Source organism: Mandrillus leucophaeus, unplaced genomic scaffold, assembly GCF_000951045.1.
Source record: "Mandrillus leucophaeus isolate KB7577 unplaced genomic scaffold, Mleu.le_1.0 Scaffold763, whole genome shotgun sequence".
Classification (NCBI taxonomy): domain Eukaryota; kingdom Metazoa; phylum Chordata; class Mammalia; order Primates; family Cercopithecidae; genus Mandrillus; species Mandrillus leucophaeus.
In genome coordinates this window covers 1,196,118-1,220,496 of record NW_012108286.1, presented here as the reverse complement: position 1 = coordinate 1,220,496, position 24,379 = coordinate 1,196,118, and the positions used below count along the sequence as shown (strand labels likewise).

The window sequence follows — 24,379 nt, the reverse complement described above, 5'->3', positions numbered from 1 at the left end:
GCTCGTGCCACCATGACTGGCTAAGTTTTTGATTTTTTGTAGAGATGGGATCTCCCTTTGTTGCCCAGGCTGGTCTTGAACTCTAGACTCAAATGATCCCCGAACCTCGGCCTCTCAAAAAGTGCTGGTATAACAAATGTGAGCTCCTGTGCTCAGCCTTGTTCATTGCATTTTTACTCTGTTGATATTATCTTTTCCTGCCCAAATTTTCAAAATTTTTCTGAAGTCCCATTTGTCTACTTTTTCTTTTATTACCTGTGCTTTTGATGTCATATCTAAGAAATCATTGCTAAATCTAATGTCATGAAGCACTTACCCTATATTTCTTCTTAGGGTTTTATAGTTTTAGGTTTTACATTGAGGCCTTTGATCCATTTTGTGTTAATTTTTGTGTATGGTGTTAGGTAAGGGTCCAGTTTCATTCGTTTTCATTCAGATATTCAGGTTTACCTGGTTGAAAAGACTGTTTTTCCATTGAATGGCCTTGGATTGGAACCTTTGTCAAAAAACATTTGACCATATATGTTAGGATTTATTTCTGGGTTGTCTATTCTATCCCATTGGGATATAGGTCTGTCTTTATGCCAGTACCACATGGGTTTTTTTGTTTTTGGTTTTTAATTTCTTTTCTTCTTTTTTTTTTTAAATAGAGACAGAGTTTCCCTATATTCAAGACCAGGTTGGTCTTGAACTCCTGGGTTCAAGCCATCCTCTCACCTCAGCCTCCTAAAGTGCTAGGATTATAGGCATGAGCCACCATGCCTGGCCAGTATCACATTGTTTTGATTTCTGTAGTTTTGTAGTAATTTTTGAAATCAGGACATGTGAGTCTTCTAGATTTGTTATTTGTTTATATATATTTTTGAGATAGAGTCTCAGTATGTTGCCAAGGCTAGAGTGCAATGGCATGACATCAGCTCACTGCAACCTCCACCTTCCAGGCTCAAGTGATTTTCATGCCTCAGCCTCCTGAGTAGCTGGGATTACAGGCATGCACCACCATACCCAGCTAATTTTTGTGTTTTTAGTAGAGACAGGATTTCGCCATGTTGGCCAGGCTAGTCTTGAACTCCTGGTCTCAAAGTGATCTGCCTGCCTCAGCATCCCAAAGTGCTGGGATTACAGGCGTGAGCCACCGAGCCCAACTCTAGATTTGTTTTTTTGTTGTTGTTGTTGTTGTTTTTTCTTTTGATGTTGTGTTGGCTTTGAGGTCTCATGAGATTTTGTATGACCTTTAGGATAAGTTTTTTCTGTCTATAAAAAGAGTTGTGGAGATTTAGATAGGGATGCACTGAAACTCTAGATTGCTTTGAGTAGTTTTGACATCTTAACAACATTAAGTCTTTCAATCCATGAATGTGGGTTGTGTTTCCATTTATTTATATCTTCTTTAATTTCTTTCAGCAATGTTTTGTAGTTTGTACAAGTCTATCAACTCCTTGGTTATTTATTATATTCTGAAGTGTTTTTTTCTTTTTGATTCTCTTGTAAATATAATTGGTTTTGTGACTTTCTTTGCAGATTGTTCATTGTTAGTATATAGAAATGCACCTGACTTCTGTGTCATGCCACTCACTCCTGACCTGTAAGGTTTCCCACTGAAAAGTCTGCTACCAGACATATTGGAGCTCCATTGTATATTGTTTCTTTTCTTGCTACTTTTTGAATCCTTTCTTTATTCCTTCCCTTTGGGAGTTTGATTATTAAAACTACTTGAGGTAGTTTTCTTTGGATTAAATTTTCTTGGCGCCCTATAACCTTCTTGTACTTGAATATTGATATCTTACTCTAGATTTGGGAAGTTCTTTGTTATTATCCATTTGAATATATTTTCTATGCTGATCTCTTTCTCTTCCTCCTCTTTAAGGCCAGTATCTTAGGTTTGCCCTTTTGAGGGTATATTTTGGATCTGGTAAGTGTGCTTTATTATTTTTTATTCTTTTTTCCTTTGTCTCTTCTGACGGTATATTTTCACATATCCTGTCTTCAAGCTCACTAATTTTCTTCTTTTTGGTTAATCCTGTTGTTAAGAGACTCTATCTAGTGCAGTCTTCAGAATGTCAAGTGCATTTTTCAACTCCAGAATTTCTGCTTGTTTCTTTTCAACTGTTTCAGTTTCTTTATTAAATTTATCTGATAGGATTCTGAATTCCTTCTCGTGTTACCTTAGATTTCATTGAGCTTTCTCAAAACAGCTATTTTCAGTTCTCTGTCTGCAAGATCACATATCCCTGTCTCTCTGGCATTGGTCTTTGGTGCCCTATTTAGTCCATTTGATGAGGCCATGTGTTCCTGGGTGTTCTTTATACTCGTAGATGTTCATCTGTGTCTGGACATTGAAAAGTTAGGTATTTATTAGTCTTTGCAGTGTACACTAATTTGTACCAGTCCTTCTTGAGAATGCTTTCCAGATATTCAAACAGGCTTGGGTGTTGTGATCTAAGTCATTGGTCACTGCAGTCATATCCCCAACTTTAGTAACGCTGCATCTTTTGTAGACTCATAGAGGTACTACCTCAGTAGTCTCGGGTAAGATCCAAAAACATTCTCTGGATTACCAGTCAGAGACTCTTGTTCTCTTCCCTTACTTTCCCCCAGGGAAACATAGTCTCACCCACTGTACTGAGCTGCTTGGAGCTAGGAGAGGCATGACACAAGGACCACTGGGACTGCACAGGGTCAGATCCGAAGACAGCACAGCACTGGTCTCACCTAAGGCCCACAATGACCACTACCTGGCTATCGTCTGTGTCTCCTCAAGGCCCAAAGGTTCTACCATCAGCAGGTGGCAAATCCACTCAGGCTTGTGTCCTTCCCTTAAGGGTGACAAGTTCTCCCCAGCCCCAGGTGGGTCTAGAGATGCCATCTTGGGCCTCCACCTGGTGCTGTATTCTACTGCAGCTGAACTGACACCCAAGTCACAAGACAAAGTCCTCCCTACCCTTCCTTCCTCTTTCCTCAAGGAGAGCAGTCCCTCCCCATGGCCACCACTGCCCCAGGGCCACAGCAAGTAGTGCCTCTCTATGGCCAGTGTTTACTAAAGGCCCAAGACTTCTTCATTCAGCTTTTGGTGAATGCTGCCAGTCCTGAGTCTCTCCCTTCAGGACAGTGGGTTCCCCTCTGGACCAGGGTAGGTCCAGAAACGCTTGGTGCTTTACCCCACTGTGGCCAAGCTGGTAACTAAGCTGACTTTTAGTTCTTACAAAGATGCTCTTTTATGTGGCTAGTGTTCAATTTGGTGTTCCTATGTTGGGAGGTAGTGGGGGTACAGTTGCTGGAGTCTTCTTTTCAGCCATCTTGTTCTGCCTCCCCTCTCTCATGTTATTTTTATGGCAACATTTTTATTAGAATAGATTTAGGGGTAGATATTGGTATCAACAGGTGATTGGTAGAAAGAAAGGAGAGTTTTGGAAAGTTCTCGGACATGTGCAGTTATCGCTTCATGCTAACTCATGGGTTGCATCAAGGGGGTGTTAATACGAAACATGCAGTGGAAATTTAGGCTGTGATGTCAGTAAGGTCATTCTGTGCAAACTCTTGGTTTTAACTGATTTTTGCCAGTTTATTCGTGTTCTCACAAGGTTAGAGAGTTTTGGCGTCTTAGTGGGTTATGTCTTTAATTATCTGCTATCCTACAAACTCAAGAATTTTTGCTAGTTATTGACTTCTTACTCTTTGGGTTATAGTTTGAGTTTCAGTATCTCAACAAGTTGTTTCTTTTCTTATCTGTTATCTTATAAACAGGAATTTAGACTGGTTTTCTTAACTCTTTGTGGCATGGTTTCATAAATGTTTATAATTGTTTTATCTTGTTATACTGAGTCTTATTAATATATAATGTCCTTATCTCTTGTAACTTTTTAAAATTTAAAGTCTCTTTTGTCTGATATTGCGTATGATTTTAAAAAATCCACTTTCAACTTATTTGTGTCATTGGACTTAAGTTGAATCTCTTGTAGACAGTATAGAGTTGGATTCTGTGTTTTTATCTATTCTAATTTCTGTGTTTTGGGGAGTTTAATCCATTTACACTTAATGTAATTACTAAGAAGGATAGACTTCTGTCATTTTGCTATTTTCTATATATCTTATACCTTTTTTTGTTTTTCATTTCCTGAACTACTGTCTTCTGTTGTGTTTAGCTGATTTTTTTTGACCCTGAAATGTTTAAATTTCTTTCTTATTTCCTTTTGTATATATTTGGTAGATATTTTCTTTGTGGTTGCCCATGGGGATTATATTTAACCTCATAAAGTTATTACATTATAATTTTAATTTATTCCAGTTTAACTTTAGTAACATATAAAAACTCATTTCCTTTACAGCTTTGTTCCCACCTCTTTTGGTTATTGATGTCACAAAATTATATCCTTATACTAATGTGTCCCAAAACATAAATTAATAATTATGTTAAATATATTAGTTTCTTAAATTATGTAGAAAACAAAATGTGGAGTTACAAACCAAAGTTACCACAAGCCTAGCTTTGGAACTAATATATATATTTTTAATGTACTAGTTATTTAAATCATGTAGACAGCAAGGAGTTACAAACTGTTGTTAACAATAATACTAGCTGTTATAATTATGCGTGTATTTAACTTCATTGAGATTTTTATTTCAGTAACAGCTTTAAGTTACTATCTAGGTCTTTCATTTAACCTTGCAGGATTTCCTTAAGTATTTTCTGCAGAGTAGGTCTAGTGGTAAATGACTCCCTCAGCTTTTGTTTACTTGAGAGTGTCTTAATTTTTTTTTTTATCTTTGAAGGATGATTTTCCCGAATATAATAGGATTTTGGGTTGGCCAGGATTTTTTTTGTTGTTGTTGTTATTTTGTTTTCTACTTTGAATATATTGACCTAACTGCCTTTGGACCTCCAAAGTTTATCATAAGAGGCTACTGATAGTATTATGGAGGATCCCTTGCCTGTGCTTCTCTCTTGCCGCTTTCAATATTCTTTTTGTCATTTAATAGTTTGATTATAACGTTTCTTTGTAGTACTCTTTGGATTCACCTTATTTGGAGCTCATTCAGCTTCTGATATTTGTAATCATGTCTTTCATCATATTTGGGGAGTTTTTAGCCATAATTTCTTCAAATATTCTCTCTGCCTCTCTATTCTTTTTCTGGAACTCCTACATTTATATGTTGGGCCATTTATTAGTGTTCCACGTGTCCCTTACACTTTGCTCACTTTTCTTTAATCTGTTTTCTTTTTATGCTTTACACTTGATTATTTTTACTGTCCTGGCTTCAAGTTCATTGGTGTTTTTCCTGCCTGTTCACATTTGCCTTTGAATACCTCTAGTGAATTTTTCATTTCAGTTATTATACTTTTCAGCTCTAGAATTTGTTTGGTTTCCTTTCAGGTTTTCTGTTTCCATACTGATGTTTGCATTTTGTTCATAACATCTTTTTCTTGACTTTTTTTACATCTTTTTTTTTTAGCCTTTTGAGCGTCTTTAAAACAGTTGTTTTAAAGTCTTTGTCTAATAGGTCTTCCATCCTGTTTTCAGGGACAGTTTCTGTTTGTTTTTTTTTCCTTTGAATGCTCCCTTTTTTCCTGTTTCATTGTATGCTTTTTGTTTGTTTGTTTTTGAAAACTGCACATTTGAATCTAATAATGTGTTAACTCTGGAAATCAGATTCTTTCTCTTTCTGCAGGACTTTTAAAATCATTTTTGTTTATTATTTTGATTCTCTCTGTTGTTGTTGGTTGTCGGTGTGGCAAGAATAAGCCTGAAGGGTATAGTTAAAATCTCATTTTTTCTGAGCCTGCACCTTTTCTTGGAAATGCCCAGTTGCTTTCTAATTTTCCTCATTGATGCAGTTGTTTTAAAATGTCCTGCTTTTAATATCTGGCTCCCAAAAGGGGAAAAGAGAAAAATGAAGAGAGGATTTATTTTTTTTAAGGGTGCTGGCCCTTTAAATCCCCAGGAAGGCCTTCAGCCAGAGGAGGAGGGAATTGCAATAAAAGGAGGGAGGTACTACAACAATGGTTGTTTGCCTCTTTGTCTGTACCTCTGTGATCAAAGATTACAATCAGTGATCAGAACACAGATCCCTAATCTTTGCAGAGCAGAGTCCTTTTCCCCTACCCTGGCTTATGCAGGCTGTATGTAGATTGCTTCCGAAATATATGAATGGCTGCCTGCCATGGGACTAGGAGTGGGGATGGGTAGCTGCTATTGTGCTAAGAGCTAAAATTGATAAAAATTAACTGCACGTTTACTGTCTAAACCTGCCCCTTGAACTTGCAAGTCTTCAGTAAACTCCAGATTTTTGAAATAATGACATTAGACAGATTCTGCCAATGAGGTGGTGTCTAGGTGGGGAGACAGATTCCTGGTGCTTCCTGTTCCAACACATAGAAGTGATAAATATTTGTGATGATGGATATGCTAATTACCCTGATCTGATCACTATGCATTATATGTATTGAAATATCATTATATATACCATAAATATGTACAATTATTATTTGTCAATTAAAAAATAAAGTAGAAAGAAATAAGAGACATGCATTGATAGGAGTTTTTGACATTTGGGTCTCTGGACACTTAAACTTTGTGTCTTTGTACATCTCAGAATATATTCATTTTACCCTCACTCTTAAATGGTATTTTAGTTTGGTGTTAAATTCTAGTTTGACAGTTATTTTCCTTTAGCACTTTAAAGATTTGTTTTATTGTTTTATTTGATACTGAGAAGGAGTCTACTGTCAATGTGATTGTTTTTCTTTTTTGAGTACTGTCTTTTCTATCTGGTAACTTTTAAGATGTTCTTGTTTAGTTGATGTTCTACATCCTTACTAACAGGTATCAAAGGATTGTCTTTATGTTGCTTGGTACTCAGAGTACACATTTTTAACTGTACAGTTCCCTGAATTTTGACAAATGTTTACTCTTGTAACCGTCACCATGATCATAATGTAGGACGTTTCTATAACCCTCAAAAATTTCACTCCTTCCTTTTTTGCAGTCAATCTCTTTCCTTCAGGCTCTTTTCTCTGGCAACCACTAATCTGTTTTCTATTGCTATAGTTTTGCCTTTTCTAGAATTTCATATAAGTCAAATAATAAAACATGTAATCTCTATTTTGCTCTTTCACTTAGCATAATGCTTTTGAGGTTCATCTGTGTTGCTGTATGCATAAGTAATTTTTTCTTTTTTATTGTTGAGCAGTATTCCATTGTAGGATTGTACTATATATAATTTGTTTATCTCTTTCCTAGGTCATGGGAATTTAGGTTGTTTTAGTTTTTGGCTATTATGAATAATGTTGCTGTATATATTCATGTATAAGTCTTTGTGTAGACATGTTTTTGTTTTTTTTTTCAGAGTCCACGTTTGTTTGTTTTAATTTCTTTTATATTTTTGAGACAGGGCCTTGCTCTGTTGCCCAGGTTGGAGTGCAGTGGCATGATTACGGCTCACCGCAGCCTTGACCTCCCAGGCTCAAGCGATCCTCCCGCCTCAGCTTCCTGGGTAGCTGGGACTCCAAGAATGCACCACCGCGGCTGGCTAATTTTTGTATTTTTGGTGGGGATGGGGTTTCGCCACGTTGCCCAGGCTGGTCTCGAACTCCTGGGCTCAAGCTATCCACCTGCCTCAGGCTCTTAAATTGCTGGGATTACAGGTATGAGCCACTGCAGCCAGCCCAGAGTCCATGTTTAGTCCAAGGTGTTACATCTTTCTTCAATTCTAGCATATTCTCTGCTACTATCATCCAAATAATGCATGTTTTTCAATTTTTTTCTCTTCCATTTTTGTGAAATTCTCATAGGTTGAGAGGTTCAAACAAATTTTTCATGTCTCTTAACCACTCTTTAATGTTTTAATCTCATTTGTCTCTCTGTACCACAAGGAATTCTTTACTGTCTTTTAATTTGCTAATTCTGTCTTTGACCATATTCTGCTTAGACTTTGTCCTGTATATTGACTTTTATATTGGCTTTTACTTTGTGATAATGCTTTTTATTGATAATTTTTAATTAGGTCGTTTTCAAACCTGTTTAAAAACATAAATGAGAAGGAATAGGTTTCTAGAAATTCAAGACCTTATGAAGTTAGCAAAACTTCCTCTCTCTGCACTTTATATGATAAGAGATAGGATTGAGAAAACCTTTGAATAATAAAGGACAAAAGTGATTTGGAGCTAAAGATCAAACTAAGGATACCATTCTCTGCAAAACCTTTGAGCTGGATAAAATTACACTTAGGGCAGTGGAGGAAGATTAAGAATGTGGATTTTCCATCAGAACTTAATAGCTTATGAGAACCCTCACAAGGAGGCAGAGAAAGAGGGACAGGAGGAAGGAATATATAGGTAGGTACAGGAGTTAGAGGGTGAAAGAAATATCCTTTGAGAATGCATCAGAGAACTGTGGGTGTGATTGTCAGTACATGGAACTGCCTGAAAACAGATAGATGGGAAGCCTTCTGAGTTTCTGAGTGAGTTGTACCAAAGAAATTATAAGCTTGACCTATAAAAAGCATTTTACTGGCCAAGACTTAAACCAGTCCTTAGGATGCCAACCTTCTATGAACAAGAAGCAGGTTAAGAGCTTTGCAGTTCCTAAAGAAGTCATAAACATTTACTGATATTGCCAAGGAAGGTAATATAAAAGAAAGAAGCTTTATATTTATATTTTTATTACCAATATAAATTTTAAATTTATATTACCAAGGAAGGTAATATAAAAGAAAGAAGCCGGCTGATTCAGGAGCCATAGAGAACAGTGGATGGAAAGAACCCTTTAATAGGAAGCACAAATCAGGGCCTAATTAAGCCATGCCCCTAGGGTAATGGCTTGCCATTACAATATTGGTCCAGCAGAGTGTTAACATTAATATAGACCAATAGCTGACATATATTTTTTATTCTTTACATTTCCAAGTGGGAATGTTCATTGTGGTCTATTTTCCCAAAGAATCAATAATACAAATGAGTTCTTATGCATTCTAAATATTGCTAAATATTTATTTGTAACTTTGTTTTTGTGGGAAACAGTATTCTATATGGTCACACTGTAGACATCCTGGAAATAGTCTAATATTGAAGGTTGATAGGGATAGACCTTGAAAGAAAAAGCTGAGAAGGGAAGGGATCAGAGCCCTTGAACCATGTAGTTTGCCTAGCCCCACGTCGGGGTCTGCACGTCCACAAAGATTAATAAATTTTAGGCTCTATCTATCATGAGTTTGTATTCTGGTAAGGGAGATAAAACATAATCGTTTCAGTATATGTAATATATTCAGTAATACCTGTTTTTTTTTTTTAAAAATTATACTTCAAGTAGAATACATGTTTTTATAAGATATTTGGAGTGCCATAGAGAGAGTACTTATGGGTAAGAGGGTCAGAGAAAACATTAAGAGAAGAAAGTGACATCTCAGTATGACTTTGGGGGATGAATAGTAATTTTTTGATGAATCAGTGGAACTAGAGAAAGGCGTTTTTTACAGGTTTGAAGGTGTGAAACAACATGATCATTTTCAGGAATGACAAAGTAGTATGGTATTTAAAGGAGCAGAAAGTATGTGTTATACGAGAAGAGGAAAAGAAGCTAGGAAGTGATGAAGTATGTTTAACACGTTGTAGGAATTAGTGGTGTGGCATCTGTAGGAAGGTAGAAGAAGGACAGACATAAAACCTTAGGCTTACTAGTTCTGTGAGATTTGAGGGAACCACATTCACTAAGTGTTTCCTGATGAAAGTTTCATGTTACATTAGTTACTTTTTCTCATTGTTCACTGTTATCTTTACAGGAGCCTTCAGTTTTTGAAAGCCTTCCCAGTCCTTTCAAGATCACCACATAATCTCTCTTCTTTGATCGGTTTCCTTAAAGGATATAATTTCACACATGTATTTTATAGCAAATAGAGTTCTAAGAATGAGTCCGGTGTAAAACAGTTTAGATATTTCCAAGAAAGTGGGTTTGCAGTTAAATTGATGAATAAGATTTATATTTCAATCTAGACAATCTGATTCATAATCCTTTAACTTGAGAAAGGATATTTTAATATTCTCTATTTTCTAAGCAGTACTGTATACTTCTTGGTTAAATTCTTTTAAAAGTTTCATTGCATGTTTATATAACATCTACTGGAATAAATTGTTTTAAGGAAAGCCGTCTAAACTTCCCTGTAATAATTTATATGGCCTTACCTTTTTCTTAATTCAGGATAAATGTGTATCTGGCCCTTTGTTCCCTTAATAATAGCATTATGTTTATTTTATGGAAAATGCCACAAAATTATGCTATTAGAATACAATGTTTTGGTTATTTTAGTAGTTTCTCATTACATTTATTAGGAATTAAAGTATTTAGTTGTTTATTTATATGCAGCTTAGTTGAGAAGTTACTATGTAAGAAAAACATCACTTTCCTTGCTCTTCCAGCTTCTTGAGTTATTGTAAGAAAAAAATTGAGAAGGATGGCCAGTACTGTCTTGAAACAGAACTTTCTGTTTAATGTATTTTAAATGTAAAAAAAAAAAAAAATTGTTCTCAGTTAAATTAGAGATAAAGGGAAATGAAAGAGATTGAGGGATGCTGTTTTGTAAATATCCTGTTTAAATAAGTGCTAGTTTGTGCCTTAAGTCAGAAAACACATCATTTGCCCCTTTACCATTCTTCATATGGTCTAAACTCTGCTTAAATTTTTAGAGAAGAAAGCAGTTATTAGCAACATCCTTTGGTGGTTCTTGTGACAGCTTTGTCAACATATTACAGATTCCTGTATTTCCCCTTCTCCTCGCTTCAAACTTTCTAATAAGACAACAGATTCTTCTCACACTCAGAAAAAAATTGAAATATTTTTCTTGGGAGAACACTGGCTATATCAAATGGTTTGTCTCTTAGATTTATTTTGTTAAACCTGCAGTAGGGCCTTCCATATTTTAAATTGTACCTTTTGTGTGTTTCAAATTTTTTATTTAAAGTTTTACTTAAAATTAACTTTGGTGAATTTATGTGAATAATAGAGATGTTGCTGAAGTAGTTTTTTTTCCACACAGTATTTTCTCTGTGAAGACCCTGCGTTGTCAAGAGTTGTCTTCTCAGAAACAGTTGATTGGCTTTCATTTTATGCTAGAGTTTTCACTTGTTTCAGTTGTTGTAACTCATTTTTCTAAAAATATTTCATATCTTTCTTATCTATGTTGTTTTGTGTATGAGAATATAATTTTACTGATTTTAAGAACAGAAACTCTCTGCTGTGTCCCCAGAGGATTAAATATTCAACCCTTTCCTCTCCATTCTTGGCAGTGGCGGATCAGAATGGGCCACTCTCCTCACACTCCAAGAGTTTTGTGCAGGGTAGTAGTTTATGGGGGAAGAAGCAGATTATGAAGTTGACTATGAAGGTCTCTCTGGTTGAATTCTAATTTTTTTTTTTAAAACAGAGTCTCTGTCACCCAGGCTGGAGTGCAGTGGTGCGATCTTGGCTCACTGCAACCTCTGCCTCCTGGGTTCAAGCAATTCTTTTGCCTCAGCCTCCCAAGTAGCTGGGACCAAACGCATGTGCCATGATGCCCGGCTAATTTTTGTACTTTTAGTAGAGACAGGGTTTTGCTATGTTGGCCAGGCTGGTGTTGAACTCCTGGCCTCTAGTGAGCCACCTGCCTCAGCCTCCCAAAGTGCTAGGATTACAGGCGTAAACCACCACGCCCTGCCTCCCTGGTTGAATTTTAAAAATAAAGTTCTTTATTAAACTAACTATAGCAGGCTTTCTACTTATAGAAAGGTAGTATTCTAAAGGTTTGGAAATAGAACTTTGAAATTCAGAATAGAATTTTTCCATAGATGCAGATTTATAAATATAGATTATGAAATCAGACTAATGTATACAGACTGAAATCAGACTAATCTATACAGACTGGCCCATAATATAAACTGGAATCAAACCAAAGACAATTGAAGTTAAATTGATAAGGTGGAAACTTGTGTTTCTTTTACATGCAGGTACTTATGAAGAAACCTAGTGAGAGACTTGTAGGAATTTTGAATGGATACTCTGAAGAGTTTTTCAGATTGATGATACCATATCTATTATATCTAATTTAATTTTTAAAATACCAAACGAAATAAGAACTTTTGAGCATGTTTCTTCAGATTTCTTGACAACCATATTTGTTCATTCTAAGAAAACAGTAATTGGGATCGAGTGGATCCCCTTCTCCTTGGAAAAGTCAGCATGTTAGCACTATTCAAAATACAGATTTTAAAAAAAGTGCATTTAGTACTTTTACAGAAAATGTTGCTACAAAATAATAAAATACACGTATAATACCATAACTGAATATGTGCATTCTAAAGTTATATATTCTCTAAATTATGTAGTGCAAACTAAAACTCATATATAACACATTATTACCTATAGGCAATTTCCATCTTATAAATAAGACTTATGCATGATATAGATGGCCCACAGCAATCATTTAATTCATTCCATTTTTGAAATAATGAACACTAATATTAATATGTTAGTTATTTTTTATTACAAGAATATAGTATTTTAGCCACATTAAGAGTGTAATACTTTTCCAACTAGCCTATAGGAATTTATTAGCATTTTTCTAATATGTAATATATATTTGAAAAATACATATTATATATTATATTTCAAATATATATTATATATTATATTTCAAATATATATTATATATTATTTTTCAAATATATATTATATATTATATATGTAAAACCGGTGTGTCTATATAATATATAATATATGTAATATCAGTATATATATAACAATATCTGTGTATGTTTAATATCTATTATACAGTATATATTACTGTATTATTTTCAGGAGGAAGGGTGGTAGAAGGGATAGGAAGGAAAGAAATTTTACAATGAGAACTATGAAACCATTAAGATCATTCCTTTGCACTCCTTTTTTCTCTTTCTCTGTTGTCTCCATTGCCTCTGAGGAACCTAAAGTTGAGAACAGTTGGAGTGAGGAAGCTGGGGAATGGAGGAGAAAGCCGAGCAAACCAGTTGAGGAATAAGTATGTTTGTGAGTAGGAGGCAGGGAGTACAGAGACAACTTAATCCCTGTTCATTCCCCTAGTTCCTTACATTTGAGAATATACCCCATCAAAGTTGAAAGCTTGTGTCTTTATTATTAACACAGATATCTTGAAAGCAGTGGGAACTTTGGCCTAGAGAGTACTCTTTCTCAGTGGTGCAATCCTATCCCTGGTTGCTCAGGCTGACAGCAACAGGGGCAGGGCTCCTTAGGGTGCTCTGAAAGGAGTTAGGATAGAGTTAGATTGTTGTTTGGATGTTTGTAAATTTGGTATTTTAATTTATAAAATTGGGAGTGCTCAAATGTAAAGCACAAATAGAAATGCTAGTGACCAAAATATCAGAAGATTCTATCAGGAAATATTCTGATTTCAATCTGAAATGTCCATATTCTGTGTATAATATGCCTTTAATTTTATTTTAATGTCATGCTTTTAATGCCAATAATTAAAACCAATTAGAAAAAAACTGCATGTATTTAAGTTAAGAAAATATTTTACAAGTCCAACCTATCAGCCATATATGTTATTTTAGCTGCACATGTTTTAAACCAGCCAGTTCTTTACAGAGTTAAACTATACTTTCAAGTTTATATTTTCTGAATTCCGAGGGTTAAGAGGAAGCATAGATTCAAGTGCATTGTAGCATTAAAGGTGGTTTAATAATCAGTTTGTTTTCATTTCAACTTTCTCATTGTTTTTTGTCTAGGGGATAGTGGTCCTAGAAGAATGTCAGCTTCCAAAAGACATTTTGAAAAAACAAATGCAATTTGCAGACCAAGCAGCTTCACTAAACATTCTAGGGAATCCTCAGGTTCCCCAAGAGTGTCAAGATCCTGTACCGGAACAAGATTTTGAAATGTCACCAAGCAGCCCTACTTTACTTCTTCGAAACATCGAAAAACAGGTAAAGTCAAAGTAAGGATATCAGTGGTATGAAATGACTTTTCATCGATTTTATAAACTATTCAAATAAACATCATTATATGTGTATCTTCCTGGCATATGGGTTATTAAACTAGGCCATTTGGCATTAAATACAATTAAAATATTTGCCATATGACTGGTTTCCATTATAATACCAATATAATTAAATTTATTTAAATATGATATGTAAAGTAATGGTATTGTTATGGCCATAGGATGATAATTTATTTTTACAGGAATTGGAAAATCTTTTTTCTGACAAAATTGTCTATCATTGGATTTTTTTCAAGGAGAGAGAACAGTGGTACCAGTTAATATGTCTTAATTGGTGTTTGACTAATTTATTGATCAAGATTTTTAGTGAAAGGTAATATTGGAATATGTATTTCTTCATAAAAAATGATTATGTAAATGTAAAGTCGAAAAAGCTCCTAACAATTACTTTGATTCCAAAGCCTTCCTTGATATCTAAATTCTATTGTGGATATCTCTACAAGCTTAATTATTCTGGCCAGTATATCCTATATCTGTCCTTGGAAATTGAACAATTTATTTTGATTTAGACTTTAGTGGCTCTTAAACAAACTCGGTTTCTAGAACTTTTTTACTTTAAAGCTGAGCCATTCTTCACCATAGTCGCATCATTACATTGTTTCTCTGGGAAATGATATAGATTCATGCCTGCCTGCATCTAATTTTCCTGAGTTTTTCTGACATACCAGGAAATAACTAAATACAGGTTACTGTATTGTTCCTGGTAAACCAAAATATGGTATAATTTCTTCCGCCCTGTATTTGTTAAATTTATAATTGCCCAGAGTTTTTCTTAATTGGAATGTATAATCAAGGCACTTATGAATATTTTGTAATTTAGAAAGCTGTTTGGTAATTATCTGATGTCAAATTAGAATGCACTTGACCATATAGGCAGTGATTTAAATTAGTTTTTGTTATATTTCTATATTCCCACTTTCCTCTTTCTTTTCCTTCCCCTCATTCAATAGGATCAAGTTGTTTTGATCCTAGTTCAGTTTGATCCTAGTTGTTTCACATTCTAGAGTAATTTATTTGCTTACTCAGTCAAATCTACTTTCACCATCTTTAGGTCACTACTTATTCATTGGAAATTCATTGGAAATTGTAATCTGATTAAATTAATTCTAAGATTTTTCATTTCTAAAAGATTTCTTGTACTTTTTCCTTTCTCCTTGGTATCCCCAGTTTTCTTAGGTTGGACCTGAGATGACATCAGAACTGCCTAATTTGCGGATCCTAGTTCAGAATGAAATTGTGGAGCCCTTTGTTAAAAAGTTATGAATTAAAAGACAGTGACAGTAGAGCACTAAGCAAGCATAGCCCCCATCTGCGCTCAGCCTGGTGCACAGGTTGCATGCCCATGAAGCTGGCCCTGGGTAGCATTTTAGGTCTCATTGCTGATGAACTGTCAGGGGTCTTTGATAGTATAAGGAACCAAGAGTTGTGAGAGCAGTAATGGCTCCATGTAAGGAGAGCAGAAGAAAAAGATTCAGAAAGGGCAGCAGCAATTACTTGTAGAGGTTGTTAATAAATTGCCTATGAACAAGTCATTTGTTCTTGAAATGTGGTAATAATGATTTTTATAGGCCAAGTTTTAAAAGCTTAAGTTGTTTTTAAATACTTGTTGGCCAGGCATGGTAGCTCATGCCTGTAATCCCAGCACTTTGGGAGGCCAAGGTGGGCAGATCACTTGAACCCAAGAGTTTGAGACCAGGCTGGGCAACACAGGGAGACCCCGTCTCTACCAAAAATAGGAAAATTAGCTGGCCTTGGTGGCACACACCTGTAGTCCCAGCTACTCAGAAGGCTGAGGTAGAAGGATCACTTAAGCCCAGGTGGCAGAGATTGCAGTAAGCCAGATGGCACCACTGCACTCTAACCTGGATGACAGAACTAGACACTATCTGAAACAAACAAAAAAACTTGTTGCAGAAGATAGTCTAGGAGTGAGTTAAGTGGTAGGGATAGCAAGCCCATTATTATGCATGGTTTTCTTAGGATAATCTACTGATATGTAACTGTTCACTCATAATCTTTCAACTTGACTAAAGTAGTTTTGTTAGAGTTGGAAGTTAACATATAAAGGCAATATTGAGTTGTAGACTGTCATTTAAAAAATAACTTATTGATTCATAGTATTAATACATGCTCGCATTGTTAGATAATATATAGTTCATAAATTGAAAAGTATTAATACTTTATTTTTAGTACTTTAGGTCAGCTGTTCGCAGCATTTTTGGCATGAGGGACTGGTTTTGTGGAAGACAGTTTTTCCACAGGGTGGGGGTGGGGGAATGGTTTTGAGATGAAACTGTTCCGCCTCAGATCATCAGGCATTAGAGTCTTATAAGGAGCAGCAACCTAGATCCCTTGCACGTGGATTTCACAGTATGGTTCGAGCTCCTATGAGAATCTAATGCTGTGGGTGGTCTGACAGGAGGCGGAGCTCAGGTGGTAATTCTTGCTGGCCTTCTGCCCACCTCCTGCTCCACAGCCTGGTTTCTAACAGGCCATGGACAGGTACCCATCAGTAGCCCGGGGGTTGGGGACTTCTGCTTTAGGTGATTTAAAATGAATTTGCTACTGGTGTATTTACATTATAAATCTTGTTAAGAGTAGCTAGTGTTTTAACTTACAGTTGATTAGTTTTTGTTTTCAGAGTTCAAATTATGCTTCTCTTAATTTTACTTTTCTCATTCACATTTTCTCTGTGACTTTTCTATTCCCTGTATTCCCCCATATGACTCAGGTATGCGAGATTTTATTGGGCCAGAGTAGGCTGATTCTTAGGGTAAAGATAGGGATTGTAATTTCCCCCTTCCTGGCCCATTATTCACATATATCCAACTAGCGACTTCCAGTGGCTTAAAAGATTTTAGATGATGTTTTTTGGAGGTGGAACAATCGCAGGAGTGTTTTAGCGTTTCCAGTCAGAAGATATGAGATACTTCAGAATTTATTTGCATGATTAAACTAATGATTACTTGCTAAATGGATGAAGAATCCATTTCTATTGGTGATTTTAAAAATGAGCTTTAATCTAAAAACTGAGTAATAATTTTTAAAATGACATCATTAGGTGCATATTATCTTGAAAATAAATGATGAAAACATTTCAAGGTCTTTCTCATGAAAGACTTTTTGAAGGGATGAAATATTAGTCTTTATTATATTATTTAGTCTCATTTCTAATAGCATGTTATTAGTTTCATACAAATGATGCATTCTAAACTAATTATTCCATATACCCCTTTATTTCACAATAGAGTATCTTGCAGTATTGAAAATGTTGAACTACGTCTGTATGTTTTAAAAAGTTAGTCACACTATATTAAGTAGGAAAACTAGGTTTTAAAAAATTGATGTAGCCTGATTTAATTAAAAGTATATGTGTGCAAGTTGAATGTACACTCATGTTTACATATACGCAGGAAACTTAGTCTGGAGGGAGAAATATATACCTAAATGTTAGCTCTGGTTTTCTCTTTGAAGTATAATTACAGATGACTCTCTTTTCATTTTTAAAATGTCTGTATATTTTCCAGTTCTTCTATGATGAATTACGGGTGTAATGAAAATAGTTGTCATTCTTTTGTAGAAATGTACTATTCCTTTTTATGTGGCCTTTGCTTATTATAATTGTGATTGTTTGAGAATAATATTTATGTATATTATAATAATTTAATATTTATTGCATATATTTAAGTTTGGGACAAATGTCAGTGAAATCTTAGGTGCTAAAAAAGAAAAAACCCTGATATTTTTGAATTAGGAAAAATATTGAGAAACAGTGTGCTGTTAGATTTAGGCCTGAATTTGAATCCTAGTTCTGTTTCATACCAACTTTATAGCCCTTGATCAAGCTACTTAATCTTTTTTTCTTTGCTAGAATTTACTCATCTGTACTGGTATTAATAATAGTGATGTCAATACCTCTATTACTATCTTCTTTGCTGGTTAGTTGTAAAGATTAGAAATATTCTATGTGTGGTGCCTGATATAATGCCTGGCACATAGTAGGCACTTAATAAATTGTATCTGTGATTTTTAATTATTAATTTTCCTGCCTCAAGGGAAATATTATATAAAGGCTGTTAGCTGGGTTCAAATGTGTTAGATGATGGGATGGGTAGATGAAGGAACTATAATAAAAAAAGGATATGGAAAAGAATGTGTAATTAAAATATAGATTTATTTGTAATAAATGGAAAAATCAGTTGTATAAATTGTCTGTCTAATAAAATGTTTACTGAAATAAAAACGCGTGTCATGAGACGTTAAGCATTAATTGGCACTATACATGTGAGCTTTAACTCACATTTCTTGCTTAGCAGTAGTAAAAGGTTGACTGTTTCCTTGCAGAGTGCACAGTTGACTGAGATCATCAACAGTTTGATTGCCCCTCTCAACTTGTCCCCAACTTCATCACCCCTCTCTTCCAAATCCTGTAGCCATAAATGTCTGGCTAATGGCATTTGCAGGAGGTAGGTATCAATGGGATAGCTTAGCTTTTAAATTTGACTTTGCCTATTTCATCTTATTTTGATTTTGTTTTGACATTTTAAGTATTATAGTTACTTTTTTAAAATACATTAGGGACTACTAGAGTACAATCAGTATACCATGGATACATTTTTTGATAATATTAAATTTACACAATTAAGGTAATGATAAATCTAGGAATGAGGGAGAAAGATTTCTGGGAAGTTTCATAATGTTTCTTAAAAAAAGAATAGCAGTGATAACATTTGCTATAGAAGTACTGCCTTATTTACGATACCTTCCATTTTGCAGCTTTTGTATTCTTGAGCTCCATGCTGTCCTTGCAATGCATTTTGAAGAGAAAAGACCCTAGATATAATTTAGGCACAGAAGATTGGTAGCTGTCACCCATTAGATTCAGCTTAAGTTTTAATCATTTTGTATTTTAGCTTTATATAAGGTAAATTTTTATCTGACTATAATAACTCCGATAATTATTAGCAATTTATCTGTGTTATATTAGCAAAAATTTATATTCTATGAATCCTAATCCTTTTTTGGGAACAGCATTTGTTCTACTTTATTTTGTTTCCTTTTCTCTTAGAACTTTTTCTTTTGAAGATAAAATTAGAAGACATACTAATAGAATATCATTTTATGTGTGCGTTGTCTAATTTTTTTCAGGTAAAATTGGAATGTTGGCTTCTTTGCTTTAATTTCCATAGACAACTAAGTATAATTTTATATTGGGAAATATTTGTATTAAAATTATATAATTTATGATTTTAATAACTTTCTAATATAGCATAAAATGAAAATTTATACCATGGTGAAAATTATGCTAAGTAGCCATCAAATTCTTTGTGAGATTAGTGGATATAAACAAAGTCTTAAAATAAAAAGCTGAGGTGGGCAGATTACGTGAGCTCAGGAGTTCGAGATCAGCCTGGCCAACATGGAGAAACCTCGTCTCTATAAAAATACAAAAAATTAGCCAGGTGTGGTGGTGCGCTCCTGTAGTTCCAGCTACTCAAGAGCCTGAGGCACAAGAATCACTGGAACCTGGGAGATGGAGGCTGCAGTGAGCCAAGATCGCGCCACTGCACTCCAGCCTGGGCGACAGAGCAAGACTCTGTTTCCAAAAAATAAATAAATAAATAAATAATAATAAATAAAAAGCTGACGTTTGATTTTTATTTCCAATTGGTTATTTTGAACATCTAATCTTTAATTTACTGTTTTATTTATATTGAGTTATGTATCCATTGTTCTATCGTGGGAACAGTTCTATTGGTTTTGCTTTATTTTTTCTCGACTTTATATTCATTCCTCATATCAATGATAAAACATGTTGAAAGTAAAGATTCTGTCATATAGTATGGGATAACTATGATATTTTCATTTATGAGAACATATCCTAATTAGGAAAGTCAGAATGTATGTGAATGAATTTTAAGCTGACCCATAAAACACATCAAATTGGTGTGTAAGCATTGTGATTTGGGGCTAATCCCATTTTAGATAATACTTTGTTTACCTAATCAAGTAGTACACAGTTGCACACATAGTTACATGTGTGTGTTCATGTGTTTGTGAATTTTCATTTTAATATACTTGCCTGTATTTCTGGTCATTCATTTGCAGAACATTGATTGCATAACTATTTATTGTATGCCACATAGTCAAAGTCCTAGGGACACAAATATGAAGACAGAAATCTTCACTTGTAAATAACTCAGTCTGGTTGGTGAAACGTGTAACTACTTAATAAAATACTATGTAATAAAAATGGAATTGTGTGTAGTTGTTTGAATACTGGCTTTTAATAACTGTTACACTTGAAAAAGATACCTCATAAAGATATGTAGATCCAAATGAAAGAAATGGAAAATTGGCCATGCTTACTAAATTACGTTTTTTTAATTCTGTCTACTAGTAGTTCAAAGGTTTTTGTTGAAATCAGCTACTGAATACTGTCTTTCCTCAAGTCAATTAGTTGTTGCTGCAGACTAATTGAAAAGATTTGCTTTCGAAAGTTTTAACAAGTTCAGAACCTATGAAAATGTTTTGATAGATTTAAAAGCAGATAATTTTGTTTTTCATATTTCTGAAGTGTGCTGATATGTTTTAATTAATGACATTTTTGGCAACAATGAACTCTTTTTAAAATAGTTGCTACATAATGTGTATTTCAAAAAGCATTTATTTTCTCATTTTTTGTCAAAATATCATATTTTCCTTGCAGGAAAGGTATTTATTTTCTAACATTTTCTCGATAGTGTAATACTTTATCTACTTTTTATCAAAGAGAGAGTGATCAAATTTAGAACAATTGATAGTTATCTAAAATGCATAGTTTATCTTTAAGTTTAATAGTTCTTTATAAATGCTTTGTTACCAGATAACCAGCAAACTACCATGTAAAACAAAAGATTTTGGGGGATACTCCTGACTCCTGATTTCATTAAAATGTTTTGTAAAGATGCCATAAATTGTATAAATGTATAAATATGTATAAAAAAGTCTATAAATCTATTTAACCAGAAACATAGAAACTAGACTCTATTGCAGATAAGAAGAAGAGTAACAGTGAAGGAAAAGTAGCAAATTTTGAGGAAACATGGTCTATTGTTTCATATGCCAAAGAGAGTACTGAAAATATCTGTTGGTTTTTTCGGTAATGAGTTGAGACTTTGGCAAGAGAGACTTTGACAAGAGCAGGATGGAGAAAGAGGTAAGAATGAATTAAAAAGAGAATTGGAGAAGAAGTGGAGAGAGGGAGTCAAGATTACCCTTCAAGGCCACTGATTTTAAAGGCCATGATAAAAGGGACATACAAAGTCACAGAAAATATTTTTGTTTTTAAGATGGAGGAAATTTAAGCATCTTTATTAAAATAAAGGGAAAGGAAGGAGCCACAGGTGAGAAATGTAGAAACACCTTATCACAAAGTTATGGAGGGATCTTATTACAGAAAATATGCCTGTTCTTTAAAAGTAGTGTGAAATAGATTAAGATAGGTGTGGATGCATTTATTTCTAAGGTGATAATAGACTAGTTAAGAGTGGTAAAGGGAGCCTGAGGAGCTTTGACAAGCAAAACATTTTTCCTTTTCCCTTCTTCCTTCTCATTTTCCCTCCCCTCCTCTCCTGTCCCCTTCTTTATTTTTGGAGCCTGAGTAACCACCCCTAGGAAAGGGTGTTAGTGGTTTATAAGAAGTTTTTTTTTTAATCCCTTAACTGTAAATATGTTTATAATGAAAAGTACTTAATTGATGCTTATACAACTAGTTAAGAATTCAACTTTTAAAATATTCTCTAATTGAACTTTTTATAAAATAAATACATAGTAGTGAAATTCTACAAATCTAAGTTTTTAAGTATTACTCATGTTTGAGAATATTACTATAGATTTTTTAAATTAATTGGAGATACAATTTTATATTATAGCATTATATGAAATAGCTTTGATTCAAAGATATCTGGATTGAAGTAATGTGAAATGTATCTCTATGAGCCTTTTGACACTGGGAGTAGAATATCAAATGAGGCCTAATTTTATTTCTTATGTCTTGCTATTTTCCAATACCTTTGTTATTTTTCCTTCACATAGTTCTATATGAAGAAAACATCTTTCAGATTCAAATGTTTATATGAGTAAGGGCTTAGTCTATTTAATGGTATTTCAGACTTGACAGTTAAACCACAAAGCACTTTCTGAAGACGTCCTTGTTAAGCATATAAATACTTCACAGAAGCATATAAATACTATTAATGTGTTTATGTATTTATAACAAATGAGTAGGTAAGAAAACTCTAAATATTTTTCAAAATTATAAAACATACGTAACAAAAATGTACCATTTTGACTATTTTTAAATGTAAGTTTAATGGCATTAAATACAATCAAAATGTTGTATAATCATCACCACCATCCATCTTCAGAACTTTTCTTATCTTCTCAAACTGAAACTCTGTACCCACTAAACAATAACTTCCCATTCTTCTTTGCTGTCAGCTTCTGGCAGCTCCCACTTTACCTTCTATATGAATTTGACTACTCTAGGTACCTTATAAGTGGATCACACAGTGTTTGTCCTTTTGTGACAAACTTATTTTACTTACCATAGTATCAGAATTTATTTACGTTGTAGCCTGTGTGTCAAAATTCCCTTTTTAAGGCTGAATAATACTCTATTTTTATATAGACAACATTTGATCTGTGGATAGATATTTGATTGCCTCTGTCTCTTGGCTATTATGAACAAGGCTGCTATTAACATGGATGAACAAATATCTGTTTGAGTCCCTGCTTTTAATTGTTTTGGGTATTCTAGAAGTGAAATTGCTGGATTATGTGATAATTCTGTTTTAAAATTTTGTTTATTTCAAAAATGAGAAATTAGCAAATGTTAATTGCCAAGCCAAAAGCTAAGAGAAAGCCAGAGCTCAAAAAGTAAGCAAATCACAGCAGTCTGCTTTTTTTGAGGCTAAATTTAGACAAAATTAAATTGAAGTTTTGATATATTTTGGGGGAAGAGAGGAGAGAAACTAAAACTAAATCCAGCAAAATCAAGCTGAAGTTTTAATAGATTAAAGGTAAATCAGGCTGGTTGAGATGGCTGATGCCTGTAATCCCAGCACTTTGGAAAGCCAAGATGGGCAAATGACTTGAGGCCAGGAGTTCAAGACTATCCTGGCCAACATGGCAAAACCCCGCCTCTACTAAAAATACAAAAATTAGCCAGGTGTGGTGATGCATGCCTGTAGTCCTAGCTACTAGGGAGGCTGAGGCACGAGAATCTCTTGAATCCAGGAGTCAGAGGTTGCAGTGAGCCAAGATCGTGCCACTGCCCTTCAGCCTGGGTGACAGAGTGTCTCAAAAAAATAAATAAATAAATAAATAACCTAGGTCGAAGCCCTAGGCTCTGCCCATGGCAGGAAGATGAAATAAAATCCTTGTATTTAGTAGGGACCATTCTCTTTCAGGGGCTATGCCATTACAGTAAAGGTAAATTAGAAGTAAAACTGTTTCCCTTTCTCCACTACTAGGGACCATAGGGAGATTTGCCTTGGGGCTAAGCAGAGCAGAAGGTTAAAAAAAAAAAAAAGCCTATCTTTGAGATGGCTAATCATGGTGGAGACTTTTTACATGGATTTTCAGTCCAAATTTGCATCAATGAGTGATCCAAGAGATCGCTAGTTTTAAATGGTTCTGGAATGGCAGAGGCAAATGCAGATTTCCTCTGGAGGAAGGCACCTTCTTTTTTAGCGTTGGGAAATTCTCATGAATAATTTGCCAAGGGCAGGGGTTAACAAACAGTGAAATATAACCAAACATAAGGAGACAGAGCAAGAAGAGTAAGAATAAGGAGCACATAACAGACAGCAGAAAAAGATCATAAAGTTTTCAGACATTAGAATTATCAAACACCGATCACTTTAAAATGGTAGCCTGATTATAGAAATAAAAGATAGGCCTAAAATACCAGCAGGGAACAAACTATATCAAGTGACATAAGCATATTTGGAAAAAGGCTAAGTAAGACTTCTTAAAAATACTGAATATGATAACTAAGTAAGTGGTTTCTGCAGCAAACTGGACACAATTGAAGAGAGAATGTGTGACATAGAAGAAGTACCAGAAGAAAAGTTCCAAAATGTAGCAAAAGATATGAAACAATGGAAAATACAGAAGAGTCATTTTAAAATGTAGAGAATATAGTGAGAAGGCCTAATATGACACTTAGTTGGAGATGTGGAAGAAGCACTATAGAATGAAATAGAAGAAATATTTGAAGAGAGAGTGACTGAAAAATTACTTGAACTGATGAAAGACACCACATTCAGGAAGCCAAACACAGATTTTGGATCAGGACAACTAAAAAGAAATCTAC

The 24,379-nt window shown here is 34.4% G+C and overlaps 1 protein-coding gene across 1 annotated transcript in view; it reads left to right on the top strand.

Annotated features, from left to right (window-relative positions):
• KANSL1L (KAT8 regulatory NSL complex subunit 1-like) overlaps positions 1-24,379 on the top strand; it is a 139,660-nt gene that overhangs the window by 43,329 nt on the left and 71,952 nt on the right. Inside the window, exons 4-5 of the mRNA XM_011966531.1 lie at positions 13,748-13,945; positions 18,364-18,485. Of these exons, the coding sequence (XP_011821921.1) occupies positions 13,748-13,945; positions 18,364-18,485 (320 nt within the window). The remainder of the gene's footprint in view (positions 1-13,747; positions 13,946-18,363; positions 18,486-24,379) is intronic.